The sequence below is a fragment of the Lutra lutra genome, chromosome 5 (genome assembly GCF_902655055.1).
Source record: "Lutra lutra chromosome 5, mLutLut1.2, whole genome shotgun sequence".
In the NCBI taxonomy this organism is placed as follows: domain Eukaryota; kingdom Metazoa; phylum Chordata; class Mammalia; order Carnivora; family Mustelidae; genus Lutra; species Lutra lutra.
In genome coordinates this window covers 94209631-94227312 of record NC_062282.1, presented here as the reverse complement: position 1 = coordinate 94227312, position 17682 = coordinate 94209631, and the positions used below count along the sequence as shown (strand labels likewise).

Sequence of the window (17682 nt, the reverse complement as noted above, 5' to 3'; positions counted from 1 at the left end):
CTCCCGAAGGGAGTCAGGCTGGACTGTCAGATAATGAAATTGCTGGCTTCTTTAAAAAGCTAAGAACCACTTTGTCTTCTTCCCATCAATTAACAATAATTTACAGACGAACCTAGGACTGTCTACCACCCCGTTCAGACTCCATGTGGCTCCTTTTCTCATTTTCTATTGCCACTCTGTTGCTGCTAACTCTCCTTAATAATTTGATAGAAATATGAAACAATGGATAGTTAGGATTTTTTTTCTCCTCTCGAGTTTGGCTGGGTGAGAGGCGGAGTTATACGTTGTAATATTGGTCTGACCGGCGGCAGATCCGGTGGAAGCGAATTCTGAATCTCTGCCGACCAAAAGGGGCTAGAACGAAAAGACGCTGACCTAGTGGGAGAGGAGGGCGGGGACCCAGAGGAAAGAGACACTCAGGGTTGGGGAAGTGTTAGGAGGGGAGGGTTAGCGTGGGAGGGAGGGACACTCTCAGAGCTGTCGGAGCGACGCAAGGAAGGATAAAGAAAGGGGAGTGAGAAGAAAGAGGGAGATTGAAAGAGAAGCGGGGGGAGAGAAGGCTTTCTAGAGAGGAGACTGGAGGAGAGAGTGGGAAAGGGATAGGGAGAGAAGCAGGAAGAGGAGAGTCAGAGTGACCTTAGAGGATGAGGCTTCTCTATTCCAGATACTTCTAAGATTGAAGACTGTTGGCTAGTGGGGAGACTCCGACTCCGGCTCCGGCAGCCAGTTGGGCAGCGGCAAAGTAAAATGGACAGCGAGAAACAGATGTTCCAGCCACCTCTCCAACGCCCAGAGGTCCCGAAGCTCTTCTCTGGCGAACTCCTTTCCCAGCTGGAGTCTCTGAGCCTGCTGGACCCAGCGAGCCCAGGGAGCTCCTGGAAGCTGCTCCTCGGAGATGCCCTCGCCTGAGCAGTAAGAACTTCCTGCTTGAGTCCCTGCATTCCCTCCACCTGAAACTCCCCAGGAGAGAGGGGTGGAAGACCCCAGGGGGAGGGGCGAGGGGGATCCTAACGCAGCACTTTCTCCCCCCCCCCCTCCCCTCCCCGCCGGGCGCGCAGGCATGGATGTACTCAACCCGGGACAGGGCAACAACACCACTTTGTCCGAGGGTCCCTTCGGGACTCGCGGAAACGCTACTGGCATCTCCGACGTGACCTTCAGCTACCAAGTGATCACCTCACTGCTGCTGGGCACGCTCATTTTCTGCGCGGTGCTGGGCAATGCGTGCGTGGTGGCCGCCATCGCCCTGGAGCGCTCCCTGCAGAATGTGGCCAACTATCTCATCGGCTCTCTGGCTGTCACCGACCTCATGGTGTCGGTGCTGGTGCTGCCCATGGCTGCGCTCTACCAGGTGCTCAACAAATGGACGCTGGGGCAGGTCACCTGTGACCTATTCATCGCCCTCGACGTGCTGTGTTGCACCTCGTCCATCCTGCACCTGTGCGCCATTGCACTGGACAGGTACTGGGCCATCACGGACCCCATTGACTACGTGAACAAGAGGACGCCCCGGCGCGCCGCTGCGCTCATCTCGCTCACTTGGCTCATTGGCTTCCTTATCTCCATCCCGCCCATGCTGGGTTGGCGCACCCCCGAAGACCGCTCCGACCCCGACGCGTGCACGATTAGCAAGGACCACGGCTACACTATCTACTCGACCTTTGGCGCTTTCTACATCCCGCTGCTGCTCATGCTGGTTCTCTACGGGCGCATCTTCCGAGCTGCGCGCTTCCGCATCCGCAAAACAGTCAAGAAGGTGGAGAAGAAGGGAGCGGACACCCGCTTTGGGGTGTCGCCGGCCCCGCAGCCCAAGAAGAGCGTAAACGGCGAGCCGGGGAGCAGAGAATGGAGGCAGGGTGTGGAGAACAAGGCAGGGGGGACTCTGTGCACCAATGGCGCGGTGAGGCAGGGTGAGGACGGCGCCGCCCTGGAGGTGATTGAAGTGCACAGGGTGGGCAATTCCAAAGAGCACCTGCCGCTGCCCAGCGAGGCGGGTGCTATCCCTTGCACCCCCGCCTCCTTCGAGAAGAAGAATGAGCGCAACGCCGAGGCCAAGCGCAAGATGGCCCTGGCCCGGGAGAGGAAAACGGTGAAGACGTTGGGCATCATCATGGGCACATTCATCCTTTGCTGGCTGCCCTTCTTCATCGTGGCCCTGGTCCTGCCCTTCTGTGAGAGCAGCTGCCACATGCCCACCCTGCTGGGAGCCATAATCAACTGGCTGGGCTACTCCAACTCTCTGCTCAACCCTGTCATTTACGCCTACTTCAACAAAGACTTCCAAAACGCGTTTAAGAAGATCATCAAGTGCAAGTTCTGCCGCCGATGATGGTCGAGTAGTCGGCGAGTAGGTCCGCCCCATCCTCTCTGCCTCCTCCAGTCTTCTGGAATCAACACTTCTGATAGCTCGCTAATTTCCTCTCACTTTCTCCGCTGCTTGGGGTCCCCGCTTCCAGACCTCGTCCCTCCACTTCCGTCGCCCAATACCCTGCTCGGAGGGAGTGCGCTTTGTGCAAAGAGCCCCAGAGAAAGGTCTGGAGGGGGTGGGAAACTCCCCTTTCCGTGATAAGCGACCTTGGCTCAGCCTTTGGCCTCAGAATCAGTTCTGAACTCTGCACTGGCCTCCTCCCTCTTCCGAATCCCAAATCTTCGCGGCGGAAGTTTAAGCCTAAGCCATTCAAGGCAAAAAAATCTACACAGATAAATAAACAGTACACGCAGCCGCCGCGCCCACTAACCGCTCCCACACGATCGCCCCACAGCGAGAACTTGGATTTAAGGTTCAGGAGTTTGCTTCATTCCCGATTTCCAAACCTACCCCGCCATCCTACCCTAGAAACTCACTTTCCCCCACCAGTTTCATGCCTAGGTTTGCTAGTCGGGAAAAGCTGGAGGGTCTGTTTTTCCCAGTGACTGTGGTGTTCCTGGGAATCCCCGCCCCCCCGTGTAGACTTGCAGAGTATCTCTTCCGCGCACAGCCCCTGCTCTGTCTTCCTGGACTCCAAACAAGTGGCCAGAAGCTGTCTCTTAGAGTGCACTTGTAAGTACAAGCAAGGCTGGGCCAGTGGGGGAGAGCGAGGAGGGAGTGCGGAACGATTTTTATCCGTGCTTGCCTTGGCGTCAGCACTCACCAAAGAAACTGACAATCAGTGGAAAGGGAAAACGGACTTCGGTTTGTATAGGCTCCCCGCGCGTCTGCACGCTCCGGCGCCGCGACTTACCTACCGCTGGCTGTGCGGACCAACAAGGCGTATGTGCTCAGGCCTCCCGGCCGCCTACCAGCCCCGCGCCTCCGCAGCCAGCGGCTGTGTGGCGTGCGCTCCCGGCGCGCGCGCAAGAAAGTCTACCGAACTAGAGCCATTCCTCCGCTTACGCCGAGGGACGCGCAGAAGGGCGGATAAACCACTGGGGTTGCTGAAGCCGAGCTAGCTCCGGCGGGACGAGCTGGACCCGGGAAGCCAAAGAGGGTGGTGTCGGGCGTTTAAGAGGGAGGAGACGTCAGTGAACGCGGCCCCGGCTGCAGGTGGCGCTCCTCGTGGAACCCGAAAGGGCAGTTTCATCCAAAGGATGCAGACTTTCCTTCTAGTTACCCCTGTCCTTTCGGATAGAATAGTTCTGTTAAGCGTGTCCTAACATTACACGGGATTTGTTCTGTAGGAAGTCCAGCACACATAGTTACCAGGACTTTGCTTTCCAAATAGGAATTCCAGGCTTCCAATAAGATGGGTCCCGATAGGCTGTGTGAGGTCTGTGAACTCACAGGGAGTTACTTTAAATAATAGGGCCCCAAAGACTAGTTAGGGGTGCTCTCGCTGAGGAGTTCCTGAGACTCTTGTACAGGGTTATTATGTTTGCTCCTTGGCCTGATATGAGCCACAGGTCTAAGACAAACCAGTTTCTTGCCATTTGAATATATGGAGGACTCCAAGCTTTCTCCCCCACAAAAGTTACTCTTTCAACCTTGCCACTTCTGCTGAGAAACCAGTTAGAATCTTTACTGCCCCCAGAAGGGAAGTTATTTTGGTGCTCCTTTTGAATGTAAATTTCCATCCACAGGACTGGAATCGAGAGGTTTGTAAGTTAGATGTAGCCTCTAATTTTCTGATGACTAACGGTTGTGTTTTCCAGTAATTGCACAAAGTTATTGATTTTTCTCTTCTCTCCTTTAAACTGGACCTTTTGAATGATTGCGTCGCTGTTTTGAGAACAGTCTTGCAAAAGTTGCCAATGGAATGTTCACTTGTGTTTAGGATTAAGAAGGTGAAAAGACAGCACTATCACTGAAGCCATTTTCTTGTTTGTCAACAGAACAAAGCCTCCATTTGGTATCTTTTCCTCTAACTGAAACTAAGAATAAGCATCATATCCAGTTAAGATATAGTAGAACTCTGGACAGTCAGTGGCTGGTTTGTTCATGCAGATGTAATGCTGAATAAGGGACTAAGGTAGACTTTTTCAGTCCAAAAATTATTATTTGAAAATTCTATTTCTTTCTTTCTTTCTTTTTTTCTTTTCTTTTCTTCCTTCCTTCCTTTCTTTCTTTTTCTTTCTTCTTCTCCTCCTCCTCCTCCTCCTTCTTCATTTTTTTTGGCTTACAATAATTTCAGTACACCTGTATGGAAAAAATGCACTTTTCTGTGTGTCTTCCTTAATTTTAGAACAAATTATATATGTAAAATAATTCTAGCTCAAAATTTGTTTATCCAAATTATGCCTTGGCCAGCAAGTGTTATATTCAAAGTCTTGAGTCTTCCATTCATTTGTGTCTCTTACAAAACTGTATGGGAATGGTTTTGGACATTTATTCTTCTTTGGACATTTATTCTTCCTACTTTGGAGGAATTACATGAAAATGAGGAAGGAGCATCCAATTGGGGTATAATTGCCAAGGCAATAGAGAAATTTGGGGAATAAGTGCATAGCAGTCAGCAGCCCCTGATGCTTTTTATTTCTTTTAGTCTTTGTATTAAGACAAAGTATATATATGCATCAAAACTGGCCTTCACTTTTCTCTGTGACAATAAAAGACTTCATTAATGGTTATGCTACAATAAACTGATATCAGTAACACATGCATCTTTATTTTAATCAGAATTACTGTCTACTTGTCTTTATTTGTATTATTTAAAAATTAAAGTTAAAAAATACAATCATCAGGGGAAGATTCTGTTATACAGATCAGGGATGTGACACTTAGGGAAATAAATTTAGTTTTTAGTACTGAAACTCATTCTAAATGAGTGATTTCTTAAAAAAAAAAATCCTGTCTCTGAAAAGAGAAGGTCACATCTCATCACTTAGCCATGAAACCATGAATTTTCCCTGACTGACACCTGTGGTTAAGACTTAGACATCTTTCTAATTAATATGGACAGGGTGGAGGACATGCAGAAGAGAAATACAGCCTCTGATGAAAGCAACAAGAAACACAACCACATCTTGTGTTTTTAAAGCAGTGGACAGTCTGATGCCCCTCCTCTGTCTTCCCCACAACTTGCAGCTAGAATAGCCTCCCTGGTTTCAAGTAAAGCAAGTCATTGTTTTGGCGTTTGTCACTCAATTAAAAGTGGAAGGGCATTTTCCTTTCTGTCTGGGGCTCAGCTGATAGTGGGGTTCTGTATGGAAGATCTATTACTATGTTAAAATTAATTTTTATGCTCTTTTTTCCCTGGCTGGAATCATCAGCAATGCCTCTTGTTTCCCAGGTTATGTTTGTTAATTCCACTGCTTTCTGGTATCAGAATGATGACTGCAGGGCATGGTGAGCCTAGGTACACCCCACAGGGAACACAGAGGTCGAGGGTATTTCGGCCCCAGAAGAGAGCTCTCTGAAGCGGCAGGCAGCCTTGTACAGACAATGTATGTATATTCATGTTCTCCCAATAATGAAGAGTAAAGACAGGGGATCGGGGAGAAGAAAAGCTGTCTAGAATTTCTCATTTGAAAACTATTCTATTTATGTGTCCCTCACCTTGAGTAAAAGGACGCCTTTGGAGTAGTAATCTTTTAGATTCTGGGATCTCCCTTCTTGGCCCTTGTTCTCTGCTCTGGCATCTATTCTTCCAAGGGGAGAATGGCTTTTTGTTTTCTGCAGGCCTTCCCAAGTTTCTCTCAACACTCAAACTGAGAAGGAAAATAGTTACCATTCACTTCCAGTGTTACTAACAAGCCTGGATAACAAATTAGGAACCACTGCGTGTCAGGCTCCATTAAATAATGTTGAAATATGCATCTACAAATTAATATAAGATACTTTTGTCACCTTGAAGGAGTTTCCAACCCACTGGGGTGTATAAGAACAAGCTACAAAGGCTGAAGGAATACTAATGGTAGAATATTAGTATCATTCCACAGGACAAGTCACAAGAGTTTGGCTGTAAGAATTCAGGGGACAAAGATTGCTGTGAGCTGGGGGTAGGTAGGAAAGTTTAGGTAGGGAACAGCTGCATAAAGCATCCAGGACTGAGCTGTGGACACATGGATGGGGGTGGTATGAAAAGGCAGACATACTTTATGAGATGCCAAAGACAACCTGATCCCTTCTTCTTGTCAAGTGGGGGCATGGGATGATATTTCTGACTGCATTGAATGCTGGTAGCCTGGGTTGGTTGAGGAGGTGGAGATCTTGGAAAAAGATGCAGGTTCACGGCTTCCAATGTGTTGTATCAGAAAGATCTGGGACGAGAAAGAAAAGATGAACCTATAAAGTCAGAGAAATGGCAGTTGGGGTAACTAGATAGGAGAAAGAATGTTTTGACAGAGTAAGGGCACACCATATGAATAGGGAGAGAACCATTAACTATTAAATGCTGACAAAAGATTGATTGGGGGTAGGTACGAGACAGAATAATTCATACTTATGTAATGTTTAAGGTTTTGCCAAGTGATTTTCGGACAATACACCCTTTAAATTTGGGGTAACAAATCCTTTCAGAAATGCCAATTAGAGCACCTCAGCCAAAGTAGAAGATTCATATAGCAACGGATAGGTATAGAAGAAAGTGCTAAAGATCATATGCGGGATCATTATAATTCCAGGTTAAAAAGCTCGAACTAGAATTTTAGTCAGTGTAGAGCACTAAGAATGAGGACAGAAGTGTTCCGTTTGGAGCTGATTTCAATGATGTGAGTGAAACAATGAAGGCCTGACTGTGGGGTGTCAGGAGAAGGAATGGAAGATGAGTTAGACATCAAAGAAAGATCTGGTGGACCTGGTGTCTGGATATGAGGAGGGAGGGAGTTGAAGATGCTGAGGAAACTTGGAGTTGGGGGCAAATGACAGAAAAGGGGAAATCAAGTGTTACTTCTCCTCTGGGTCTTCTTCTTCTTTTTGTTTTGTTTTGTTTTGTTTTTAGCTTAATCTGTAAATATAAAAAGGCTTTTGTTCTCTGCTAGGAGAATTTCCAGCCCAGATGGCAGGGGCCTTCTGGGAAAGTATTGATACATGTCACAGCATTTGAACAGTTTGTCATTTGGGAGAATATGTGAGGAATGATCCTCAGAGAACACTGCTTGGATCAATACCCTGGTTGTTGATGCACTTTTATTTTCTCTTTGTGGAACATGCTGTATTTTGGGGAGAGCCACAAATCCAGGGTACTACAGCAGGCTTTCAAGAAGGGTAACCCAACATACCATGATGGGCAGTATGTTAAGGGCACATGAAGCCCAGAAGACTGAGTCTGTCCAGTTGACCCAGTGGAGAGCAGAATAATCCACTTTTCTCTTCTTTTCTTTTCTTATTTTTTTTTAAAGATGTTATTTATTTGTTAGAGAGAGGGAGAGTACACAAGCAGAGGTAACAGCAGGCAGAGGGGGACGCAGGTTCCCTGCTGAGCAAGGAGCTGGTTGTGGGACTCTATCCCAGGACTCTGGGATCATGACCTATGCCGAAGGCTTAATGGATACTTAATTGATTGAGCCACTCAGGTGTCCCAATCCACTTTCCTCTTCAAGTCCAGTTATCAAGAACCATGGCAGACCTGTTTGATCCTGAAACCAGATATTCCTAGAAAATCTAGATCCAGGAGGCTAGAGTATAAAGTGACTTACTTCTCTTTTCCATCTCACTGTGCTTTGTGGCAGTGGCAGGGATGGGGAAATGAGTTGGGTCCCCAGACACTTCAGTAAATGATCCAGTCATTTCTATGAGGTCTGTCTGTAACATTGCACAATTGTCCAGCTTTTGGCAAGTTCCGCAGGGCAGATTTCAAGGAGATGTCTTACGTTGGCAATTGGTTGTTCCGATGTGTCTCCCCTGTATTCAAGTTTGAAGAAAGAGGGGGAAACAGGCTGGCTGGGAGGAGGAACAGGGAAAGGAAGGAGTAGACCATAGGACTCACCTATCTTACAGGTTGTGTAGCTGTGGAGATGGAGGAGGAAGTGTTTTGAAACTTGGATGAGAAGTGTTTTATGAAATCTGGTATGCTTCACTGTTTCTGGGAATAATTAGGGTGACGTTATGAGAACCAGTAAGAGAGAAAGCAATAGTGGAAGCTGATTGTAACTTGAACAGAACAGTAGAGACAAGACTCCAGTTGCAAATATTCACAATGTGGTTTCGTGCAAGCAGATGTTGCATTGTAAGGATTTGCAATGGAGAAGGGGCAGTTTCTAGGACAGCCTCTGGTTCAGGAATAGTGGGCAGATGATTCATTCATTTGTTCAACTAATATTTCAGGACTACCTGTGGGCCAGACACTGTTCTACGTGTTTCAAAGACAACAGTGAACCAAGCAGATGAAGTGTCTGTGGTAGATTATATGTAAAAACACCACAGTTACTGCCCTCCATGTGTTGCACCTTTTTTTTTTTTTTTTTTTTTTTTTTTTTTTTTTTTTTTTGCAATGTGACTTTTAGCTTCTCCTACAAAGGTCTGGAGGCTTTCTCACTGGGCTGGCCTTGTGACTTGCTTTAACCAATAAAACATGCCAGATTGATGTGACCATGCAGCTTATGAGGGCTTGCACTCTTCCACATGCTCCTTCAGAATCCTGCACAACCACCAAGTAAACAAGCCTGGGCTTACTTGCTGGAGACCACAAGAAGAGTCATCCTAGCCAGGGCCATCATGGATGAGCCAGATCTCAAGTGACTCAGATGCTGGCTACAGATGCAAAAGTGAGCACAGCTAACACCAGAGAAGCCTCCCACCTTCATTTATTACCAAATTGTCAAAGCACAGACTTGTCAACAAAATAGATGGTTGTTATTTTAAGGCACTAAAATTTGAAGGTAATTTGTCATGCTGAATAGGCTAGCCAATACAGTCTCATGCCTTAAGAAGTTTACATTCCAGAGAAGGGGAGAAAAAATTAACACACACACACACACACACACACACACACACACACACACTGATATATCAGATGGTGATCAGCATTATGGGAAAAAAGTATATGATATATAACATGTGCTGAGATGGAGGGAAGAGTGTTCCTATTTTTAAAAGTATTTTATTGATTTATTTGACAGAGAAAGAGCGAGTGCACAAGCAGGGGAGCGGCAGGCAGAGGGAGAGGGAAAAGCAGGCTCCCTACTGAGAAAGGAGCCCTATGCAGGGCTCTATCCCAGGAACCTGGGATCATGACCTGAGCTAAAGGCAGACACTCAATTGACTGAGCCACCCTGGCACCACTAGTGTTCCTATTTTTTATAGGATGCTCAAGGAAGGGCCCACAGATAAAGTAACATTTAAGTGGACGCCTTGAGAAAGTTACCAGAGGTGTGAGGTTGAGGGTTGGTGAAAATGAACACTTGAAGAAATAAATCTTAAATCTGATACAATTTACCATGAAATCTATAAAGGGTAGATTTCCAACAGGAAATTGAAGATTTAAGGATTGGTGTGCTCAAATTCTAGAATTTTCTCAGTTCTTGACAGCAGACTCATTTAGGTTGAAAATATTTGTATTTAGCCTCTTAGGGGTGAGGTCATGGGAAGGCCTGAAAGGGGTCTTACTAAGTGTCATATAGTACTATAATCCCCAGACTCTGGCATATACTACTGTACATAGTGGAAACAAACAAATAAACAAACAAACAAAAAAATTACCTTGGCAAGCCAAGTCATGCTGAATTTAACATCATACTATGCTACCACTGACATCTTGCTATGTTGTATATTAGTTTTATTTTGAAAACAGGTCTATTGAGATACAATTCACATTCTTTTCACTAACCCACTAAAGTATACGATTTGAAGGGGTTTAGTGCATTCACAGAGTTGGGCAGCCATCACTGCAATCCATTTTAGAGTATTTTTATTACTCCCCCAATAAGTGCCAATCTGTTAACAGGTGCTCCTTATTTCCCACTAAACCCAGAGCCCCAGGCAACCAGTAATCTACTTTCTGTCTCTATGACTTTGCCCATTATGGACATTTCATATAATATGTAGTCTTTTGTAAAGGGCTTATTTTACTTAGCATAATGTTTTAAAGGTTATCCATGTTGTATTGGTATATTTATATATTTTAGGTATTTTTATATATATAAATAAATATATTATATATATTTTAGGTATATTTATATATAAAATATATGCATATCTATATATAGATATGTTAGGTATATATTTATATTGCCAAATAATATTTATTTATTTATTTATTTATTTATTTAAGATTTTATTTATTTGACAGAGATCACAAGTAGGCAGAGAGGGAGGCAGAGAGAGAGAGAGAGAGAGAGAGAGAGAGAGAGAAGCAGGCTCCCTGCTGAGCAGAAAGCCCGACGCGGGGCTCGATCCCAGGACTCTGGGATCATGACCTGAGCTGAAGGCAGAGGCTTAACCCACTGAGCCACCCAGGCGCCCCGCCAAATTATATATAATTTATAGCTCTACTACATTTTATTAATTCATCCATTAATGAACATTTGGGTTGTTTGCACTTTTTGGCTATTATGGATAATGCTGTTGTGAACATTTGTGTACAAATTCCTGCGTGGGAATGTTTTCATAATCTTGGATATAAAGTAAGGAGTAGAATTGCTGAGTCATGTGCCAGCCATATGTTTAACATTTTAAGGAACTTAAAAAATGTTTTCCAAAGTAGCTGCAACTTTCTGCTTTTCTGCATTCCTACCAACTATGTAAAAGGGTCCCTTCCAATGTCTCCTTGCCAGGACTTGTTATTATCTGTGTTTTGATGGTAGCCATCTTAGTTTGTCAGCGGTGCTCTCTCTTTGCGGTTTTTGTTTGCCTTTCTCTAATAACCATTGATATTGAGCATCTTTTCATGTGCTTATTGACTATTTGTATATCCTATCTAGAGAAATAGCTATTCAAGTTCTTTTCTCACTTTTAAACTCAGGTGGTCTTGTTACTGAGTTGTGGAAGTTTTTTCTTTATGCCGGATACTAGACTCTTACCAGAAGATGGTCATGTTGGGAAAGCTCTCAGGCTTTCACTGTTTTGTATGTTGTTCAATATGGGTGTTTCATAGCTGCACTTTATCAGGTTGAGGAAATTTCCTTATTTTCCTACTTTGTTGGGTGTTTTATCATGAAGGTGTGTTGGATTTTATCAGTTGCTTTTTCTTGATCAATTAAGATGATTATGTGCATTTTTTTGCTTTATTCCATTGATATGGTGTATTACACTAATTTGTTTTCGGGTATGAAACCAACCTTAGTTTCTTGGAATAAATATCACTTAGTCATGATGTATAATTCTTTTTATATATTGCTGGAATGGATTTGCTAGTATTTTTGAGGGTTTTATATCTATATTTATATGGGATATCGGTCTATAGTTTTCTGTTTCTGTTATAGCTCTGTCCAGTTTTGATATCACATTACAAATGTGTAATGATGTCCTATTTATGAACATGCACAGGCTGTTCAAGGTTTAGGAGGGATTGACCATGCATGGAGGTGTTAGAAACATCCTAATGAATTTCAGTTACTGTAAAGGATCTGAGTGGGTCACCACAATTCTAGAAACAACCAGATAATCATTGATGATGTTAACATTAGTGTTCACACTTTCTTTTGGTTATAAAAACACCTTATTATGGTTTAATAATGTATCAGAGCACATTTGTGGTCGTCAATATTTAAAACCTTTTCTTCCTTAGTACATAGCTAGACTACATTTTCCAATCTTTCTTCTTGTAGGGTGTGACTATCAGGGTGGGTCAGGCTAATATATGTTCAGACTGATATCACCACTTTGAGGATTTGACTGTAAAGAGCTCCCGAATGATCTTCTTTTCTCATTTGGTAGGTAAATGAAGAGGACTCCCTGGTCAGAGAGGAGTATGGCGCCACATGTGTTAAGAGCTGGATCTCTAATTCTCTAGGTAGATCAGTCTTCCCCATCCCACTCCCCACCAATCAGGCTTTGACTGTGATACTAACAGAAATGAAAGCTGAGTTTAATTTAATTAAACTAAGGTTTTTTTAGGTTGTTTGTGCAGAAGTCAGTCTGTTCTGATCAATATATCAAAATAAGATATAAACTATCCCATCAGCGAGGTTGCACTAGATAAGTGAGGTTGACTACCAGCTGCTCTTCATTTTGGTCAAGGTCATGAACCTGCTGGGGAGAGATGAACATAGGCCAAGATGTCACATCTTCCTTGTATATTCTGAACAATACTGGGCAGCCAGGAGGAAGCCTTGTGCCCATCACTGGTGCCTTAGTTCAGAGACTTAGTTTCGCTCTGGCTTTAGTTTTATAGAATGTGTTCACAATAATGCCCCTGAGTCACATCTTTGGGTCTTTGGGAAAATTATAAAATAGACACAATTGATTTTCAATGGCTTTTGCTTTCTTTGAGGTCTCCTTTCCTTTCATTATGCTTTCCCCATTAGGCTCTCAAAATCTGCACTACATGTCTCTCTAAGGAAGTTTCTGACTTGCAAATTTTATTTCCCATTCTTTCAATTTTGGATTATGCTAAAGGTTGTGGAGGAACAAGCCAGGCCAGAAGCAGACAGAAAGTTGACTAAGTTGACTGGTAATCATGAGATACAATGATGACTTTCCTTTTATCATTTGGACAATTGAAATGGGGATTATAGAATGAACATCTTGTGATTTGGTGTATTACCATGGGTATAACATATATAACTTGTCCCAAGGGAAATGAAATTATCTGTACCATGCTTTTCCAATGACAGTCTTCCAAGCTCATGTGTTTATACATGTAAGTAGAGAACAGTAAGATGACAAATGGCCAAGAAACTTTCCTATATTACCACATGAGATTATTTAAGAATTCTCTAGCATATTTAGATGGCTACTGCAGTAGAATAGCTTAGATGAGTATGATGGAGGAAGGACAGAAACGGTAATGATTAATAACACAGAGCTGCAAAGAAAGCACTGAGAGGCCTGGGAGATGGGCTGAGTGTGAAAAATGGTGTTGGAGGGGAACCCACATTGGGAGATGGGGGAAGATTGGAATAGACTAGAAATAGGGAATTGAAGAACAGAAGGTGCTACTTTGGGAGAGAAGGAACAGGCCTTTGATAAATGTCCAGGATTCAATTTTAGTCTTTTTTTTTTAAAGGTTTTGTTCATTATTTGAGAGAGGAGAGAGAGCCCACGAGTGGGGGACGGGGAGGCAGAGGGAGAAACAGACTCCCTGCTGAGCAGGGAACCCAATGAGTGGCTCGACCCTAGGACCCTGGGATCATGACCTGAGCTGAAGGCAGATGCTTACCTGACTGAGCCACTCAGATGTCCTAATTTTAGTCTTAAAAGGAAAGAAAGCAGCTCTGGGGTAAGAGGTGTGGGGACACAGAGAGGTGGTGCAGGCATTGCATGAGGAATGCTAGCTAACATAATAGGCTGTGCTGTCATGAGAGACATAAACATTTCTTTTTCTTTCAGATAAAAGGAGCCCCAAGTATGTCTCTAGAGACTGGGAAAATGGAAGCAACAAAGAAGAAAGATTGAAAGCAGGAAGAACTGAAGATTCTTGTGAATGAGGGAGTCACTGAAGGAGCCAAGTCTTAAGAAGGCAAGAGATTGAAGGATTGAGCTCTGAGGTGGAGACTTTCTGTGAGACAGGAGGTGAAGGGACACATATGAAGAGGTAGAGAGAATCCAGCTTTGGGGAGAAAGGAAGCTATTGTATGAGGATCAACCTGTCAGTGGTTTCATTTGAGAGTTATATGCCACAGGTCATATTGATGCCACAGGTCAGTTGATGCCTCAGGTCAACAGTTAAAATGAAAGCACACTTGTGCTGGAGAATCTGCTACCTGGGAGCCAAATGAAATTGCATGGAATTGGAGGCTGTAAGTGGTACCTGTTGAGAGTAGCCTTGGAGTTTGAGCTGTCTTTACACTAGTCTATATATGACCTCTTTTTTGGTCCCTTCTGGCCTGGCTTCATCCTTCACCACCTTTGGCATGGTTTGAAATAAAGAGAATGGGAAATCAAACATAAGGGTCCCTTCTAGGGCTGGCAGTTGCTCTGATATCCTCCACTTTACCATTGCCTCTAAGAATATGTAGAATCCTTCACTATTGAAGCTTTGACAAACAGGAGAGAATATATGCCTGATAATTTTTTTATTCAAGAAGTAAGATAACAAGTGATAGGAGTGAGGGCAATGATGTCAGCAGGGTAAATAAAGTCTAGAGTAGTTAATACAGCTAAAATTATACTAGCGATTTTAGAACAGGGATTCTTAAACTGTCAAGCAGTTCAGTTTTTAAGTTATCTGCTGATACTAGACATCTGGCTTTGTACTAAACCAGATCCATGCGAATGGCTAACTCCTAGCTTATTTTGTGGTTCTTTTCCAACTCTCCCTGGTTGCCAAACCCTATTGCTCTACCTCTAGGTCTCTCATATATACTCTTCCTATTTTTTTTTTAAATTTCCCACATTCTAATTTTAGGTTTTAGTTCATGCCTTTAATTCATGATTGCATGATTGTTCCAGCTTCCTATGTTACCTTATATTCCATCTTTTTACTCACTTCTCCTTTTATTCAGTCTTGAGTACCACTATTAAATTAACATCTTATGGCAAAAGATTCCCCATATTTAAGTGTACTTCTCACAATATAACCAGTTCCTCCTAACCTCATGCTGAGATTAAATAGATAATATCTGGAGATATTTAGAATAACTCTTTTTTTTTTTAAAGATTTTACTTATTTATTTGACAGAGATCACAAGTAGGCATAGAGGCAGGCAGAGAGAGAGAGAGGAGGAAGCAGGTTCCCCACTGAGCAGAGAGCCTGATGCGGGGCTCAATCCCAGGACCCTGAGATCATGACCTGAGTCGAAGGCAGAGGCTTAACCCACTGAGCCACCCAGGCACCCAGAAAAACTCTTTTCTATAGTACCTACTTAACAAATGTTACTGCATTTTTACTCAAGGCAAAACATGTGATTGGGTTGTTCATTGTTTTGCAGGTAGAGAATAAGGAGAAAAATTATATCTAATATTAGATTTCATACTCCTGTTTTTTTTAATTGTATGAAACAGAAGACAGTTAAGTAGAAGTCTGATTTATCCAGGTGTTTCTAATGACTTTTTCAAATGTGTGAGGGAGAAGTAAGAGGACATTTACAAACTATTATGATTCATAAAATAGAGCTTTTATTTTAAAGGAATAAGATAATTAAGATTTACAAATGAACTTGTTAACTGGTAAAATACCAGAAAATGAGGCATCTGTCTTCTTTGCTTTTTGTCTTTGCTTTGCCTGACCTTGAATTCTCTTTCTCTCTCTCACCTCTCTCCCTTGCTCCCTAATCTTTGGCTCTAGTGGGGTCAGGGAGCTTTTTATTGCTTTCAGTTCAGGATGGTTTTCACAGTGGACCACACAGTTACCACTCTCTTTTTTTTTTTTTTTTAAAGATTTTATTTATTTGACAGAGAGAGATCACAAGTAGGCAGAGAGCCAAGCAGAGAGAGAGAGAGAGAGAGAGAGAGAGGAGGAAGCAGGCTCCCTGCCTAGCAGAGAGCCCAATGCGGGACTCGATCCCGGGACTCTGAGATCATGACCTGAGCTGAAGGCAGAGGCTTAACCCACTGAGCCACCCAGGCAACCCCACAGTTACCACTCTTAAGCCTCTCCAGAGGAACCAGATGGCTGGTATCCTTGAGCTGCCAAAACCATAGTAATAAAAACCATAAAATGTGAGGAAATGATACCTTTTTCTTTTGTTATGTTTCAGCTCTGACAGAGTGTCATCAAATGATAGGAGCTTTAAGAACCAACTGTGAAATTCAGAAAATGTTGAGAGTCTGGGCTGTTGTTCTCATTCTTCATTGTTAAATAATTAAGGCTTGATCATCTCAAACACACACAGTTGACTGGTGTCATCTGGTGACATTACAATTTTTGCTTTAGCAATTTAGGAAGAAGATTAATTTTAAATTGACCTAATTATCTGTTTCTTATTTTGCATTTAAGCTTTGATAATATGACATCTGATCATATTCAAATATTTAATTGGTATGCATTTCTAATATTGTGCTCTTACCTTGTTATTTTTTTGTTGTGTGACTTTTCATGATGCTTGTTTTAACATACCTCTTACCTTCTTAATCATATTTTATGAACATCTAGTGTGCTAATCATGGGTTTGACACCATCATCACAGATCTTTTTTTATGAACATTTACATATATACACACGTAATTTATTATTTGGCATACTTAAGCATATCTTATAAAGTAGGGTGTACTTTTAACAAAATAATTTTTATGCCCACATGTTAAAAATTGAATCTAAGTCAGTGGTTCTTAACTGGGGGTCATTTGTTTCCCCCCTCCCCTGTGACATTTGGCAATGTCTGGAGAAATTCTTCATTATTGCCACTGGGGGGATACAATTGGCTTCTAATGGGTAAGGACCAGAGAAGGTGTTAAACATCCTGCAAAGCACAGTACAGCCCCACAACTAAATATGACTTCAGATATCCATAGTATCCAGATTGAGAAACCTTGAACTAGATGAATGGGTATATGATCACCTTTTCATGTGTTGGAAAGAAAAAAAAAATTAAGGAAACTGTATGGCCAACAAAGAGGAAAGAAGAGTCCAAGATCAAAAATGTCATAAACTCTAGCTTGTTTTTATAATACTTATTAACTTTTCTATGAGCTTTTACACTTAGAATGTCATATAAATCTTATTCCATCCCTTGGATATAGAAATGGAAGAGTTTACAAATAAATATGCCTAGTTGCAAAACAGACACAGGGAATTTAAGTGATTATCTTACGTTTACATGACTGATTAGTGATTCCAATTCCCTGTCCACAGAATGTTGACGCCTCTGATACAGAAATATATCTACCAATCTAATGGGAGTGGAATTCAGAGGTGGAGCTTCATGTTCCCCTGAGAAAAACAGGTTAGCAGTGCTAGTGCACAAAAAGGCCCATTCTGTCTTTACTTTGCTTTTCCCGTCTCCTCAGTAATATGAAAAATCTCAGTAATATGAAAACCCAAGAGGAATAAGGTTGCCATTCATTCTATTATTAAACACTGAATAATCTCGGATCATCATTTTTAATTAAAAATATTTGTATTGACCTAGAATTTAATTGTTTTAAGTCTAAGTTTATATTTAGCATTTGTCATAATTTCAAGGGAAATAAATCTGAAAGTGATCCTGTAAATTCTCCTAATGTAGCCATGCCGAAACTGAGAAAACTCAATCAATATGGCTTTCCGTGTTATTCCTCTGGAAGGCCTC

General features: G+C 42.8%; 1 protein-coding gene across 4 annotated transcripts; it reads left to right on the top strand.

Moving 5' to 3' along the window:
- The first annotated feature begins 308 nt into the window (after positions 1-308).
- On the top strand, positions 309-15101 carry HTR1A (5-hydroxytryptamine receptor 1A). 4 transcript variants are annotated; one of them, XM_047731681.1, is made up of 4 exons: positions 309-3040; positions 5706-5859; positions 12230-12305; positions 13844-15101. In XM_047731681.1, the coding sequence occupies exon 1, from the start codon at positions 1061-1063 to the stop codon at positions 2327-2329; it is 1269 nt and encodes a 422-aa protein (XP_047587637.1). In that variant the 5' UTR covers positions 309-1060; the 3' UTR covers positions 2330-3040; positions 5706-5859; positions 12230-12305; positions 13844-15101. The 4 variants fall into 4 exon arrangements, with proteins under 4 accessions (XP_047587637.1, XP_047587638.1, XP_047587639.1 ...); XM_047731682.1 differs by lacking the exon at positions 12230-12305; XM_047731683.1 differs by lacking the exons at positions 5706-5859; positions 12230-12305.
- Positions 15102-17682: the final 2581 nt, after the last annotated feature.

What these genes read in the sequence shown, in the direction of transcription:
- HTR1A (XM_047731683.1), top strand. Translation starts at nt 1,061, where the DNA reads ATGGATGTACTCAACCCGGGACAGGGCAACAACACCACTTTGTCCGAG.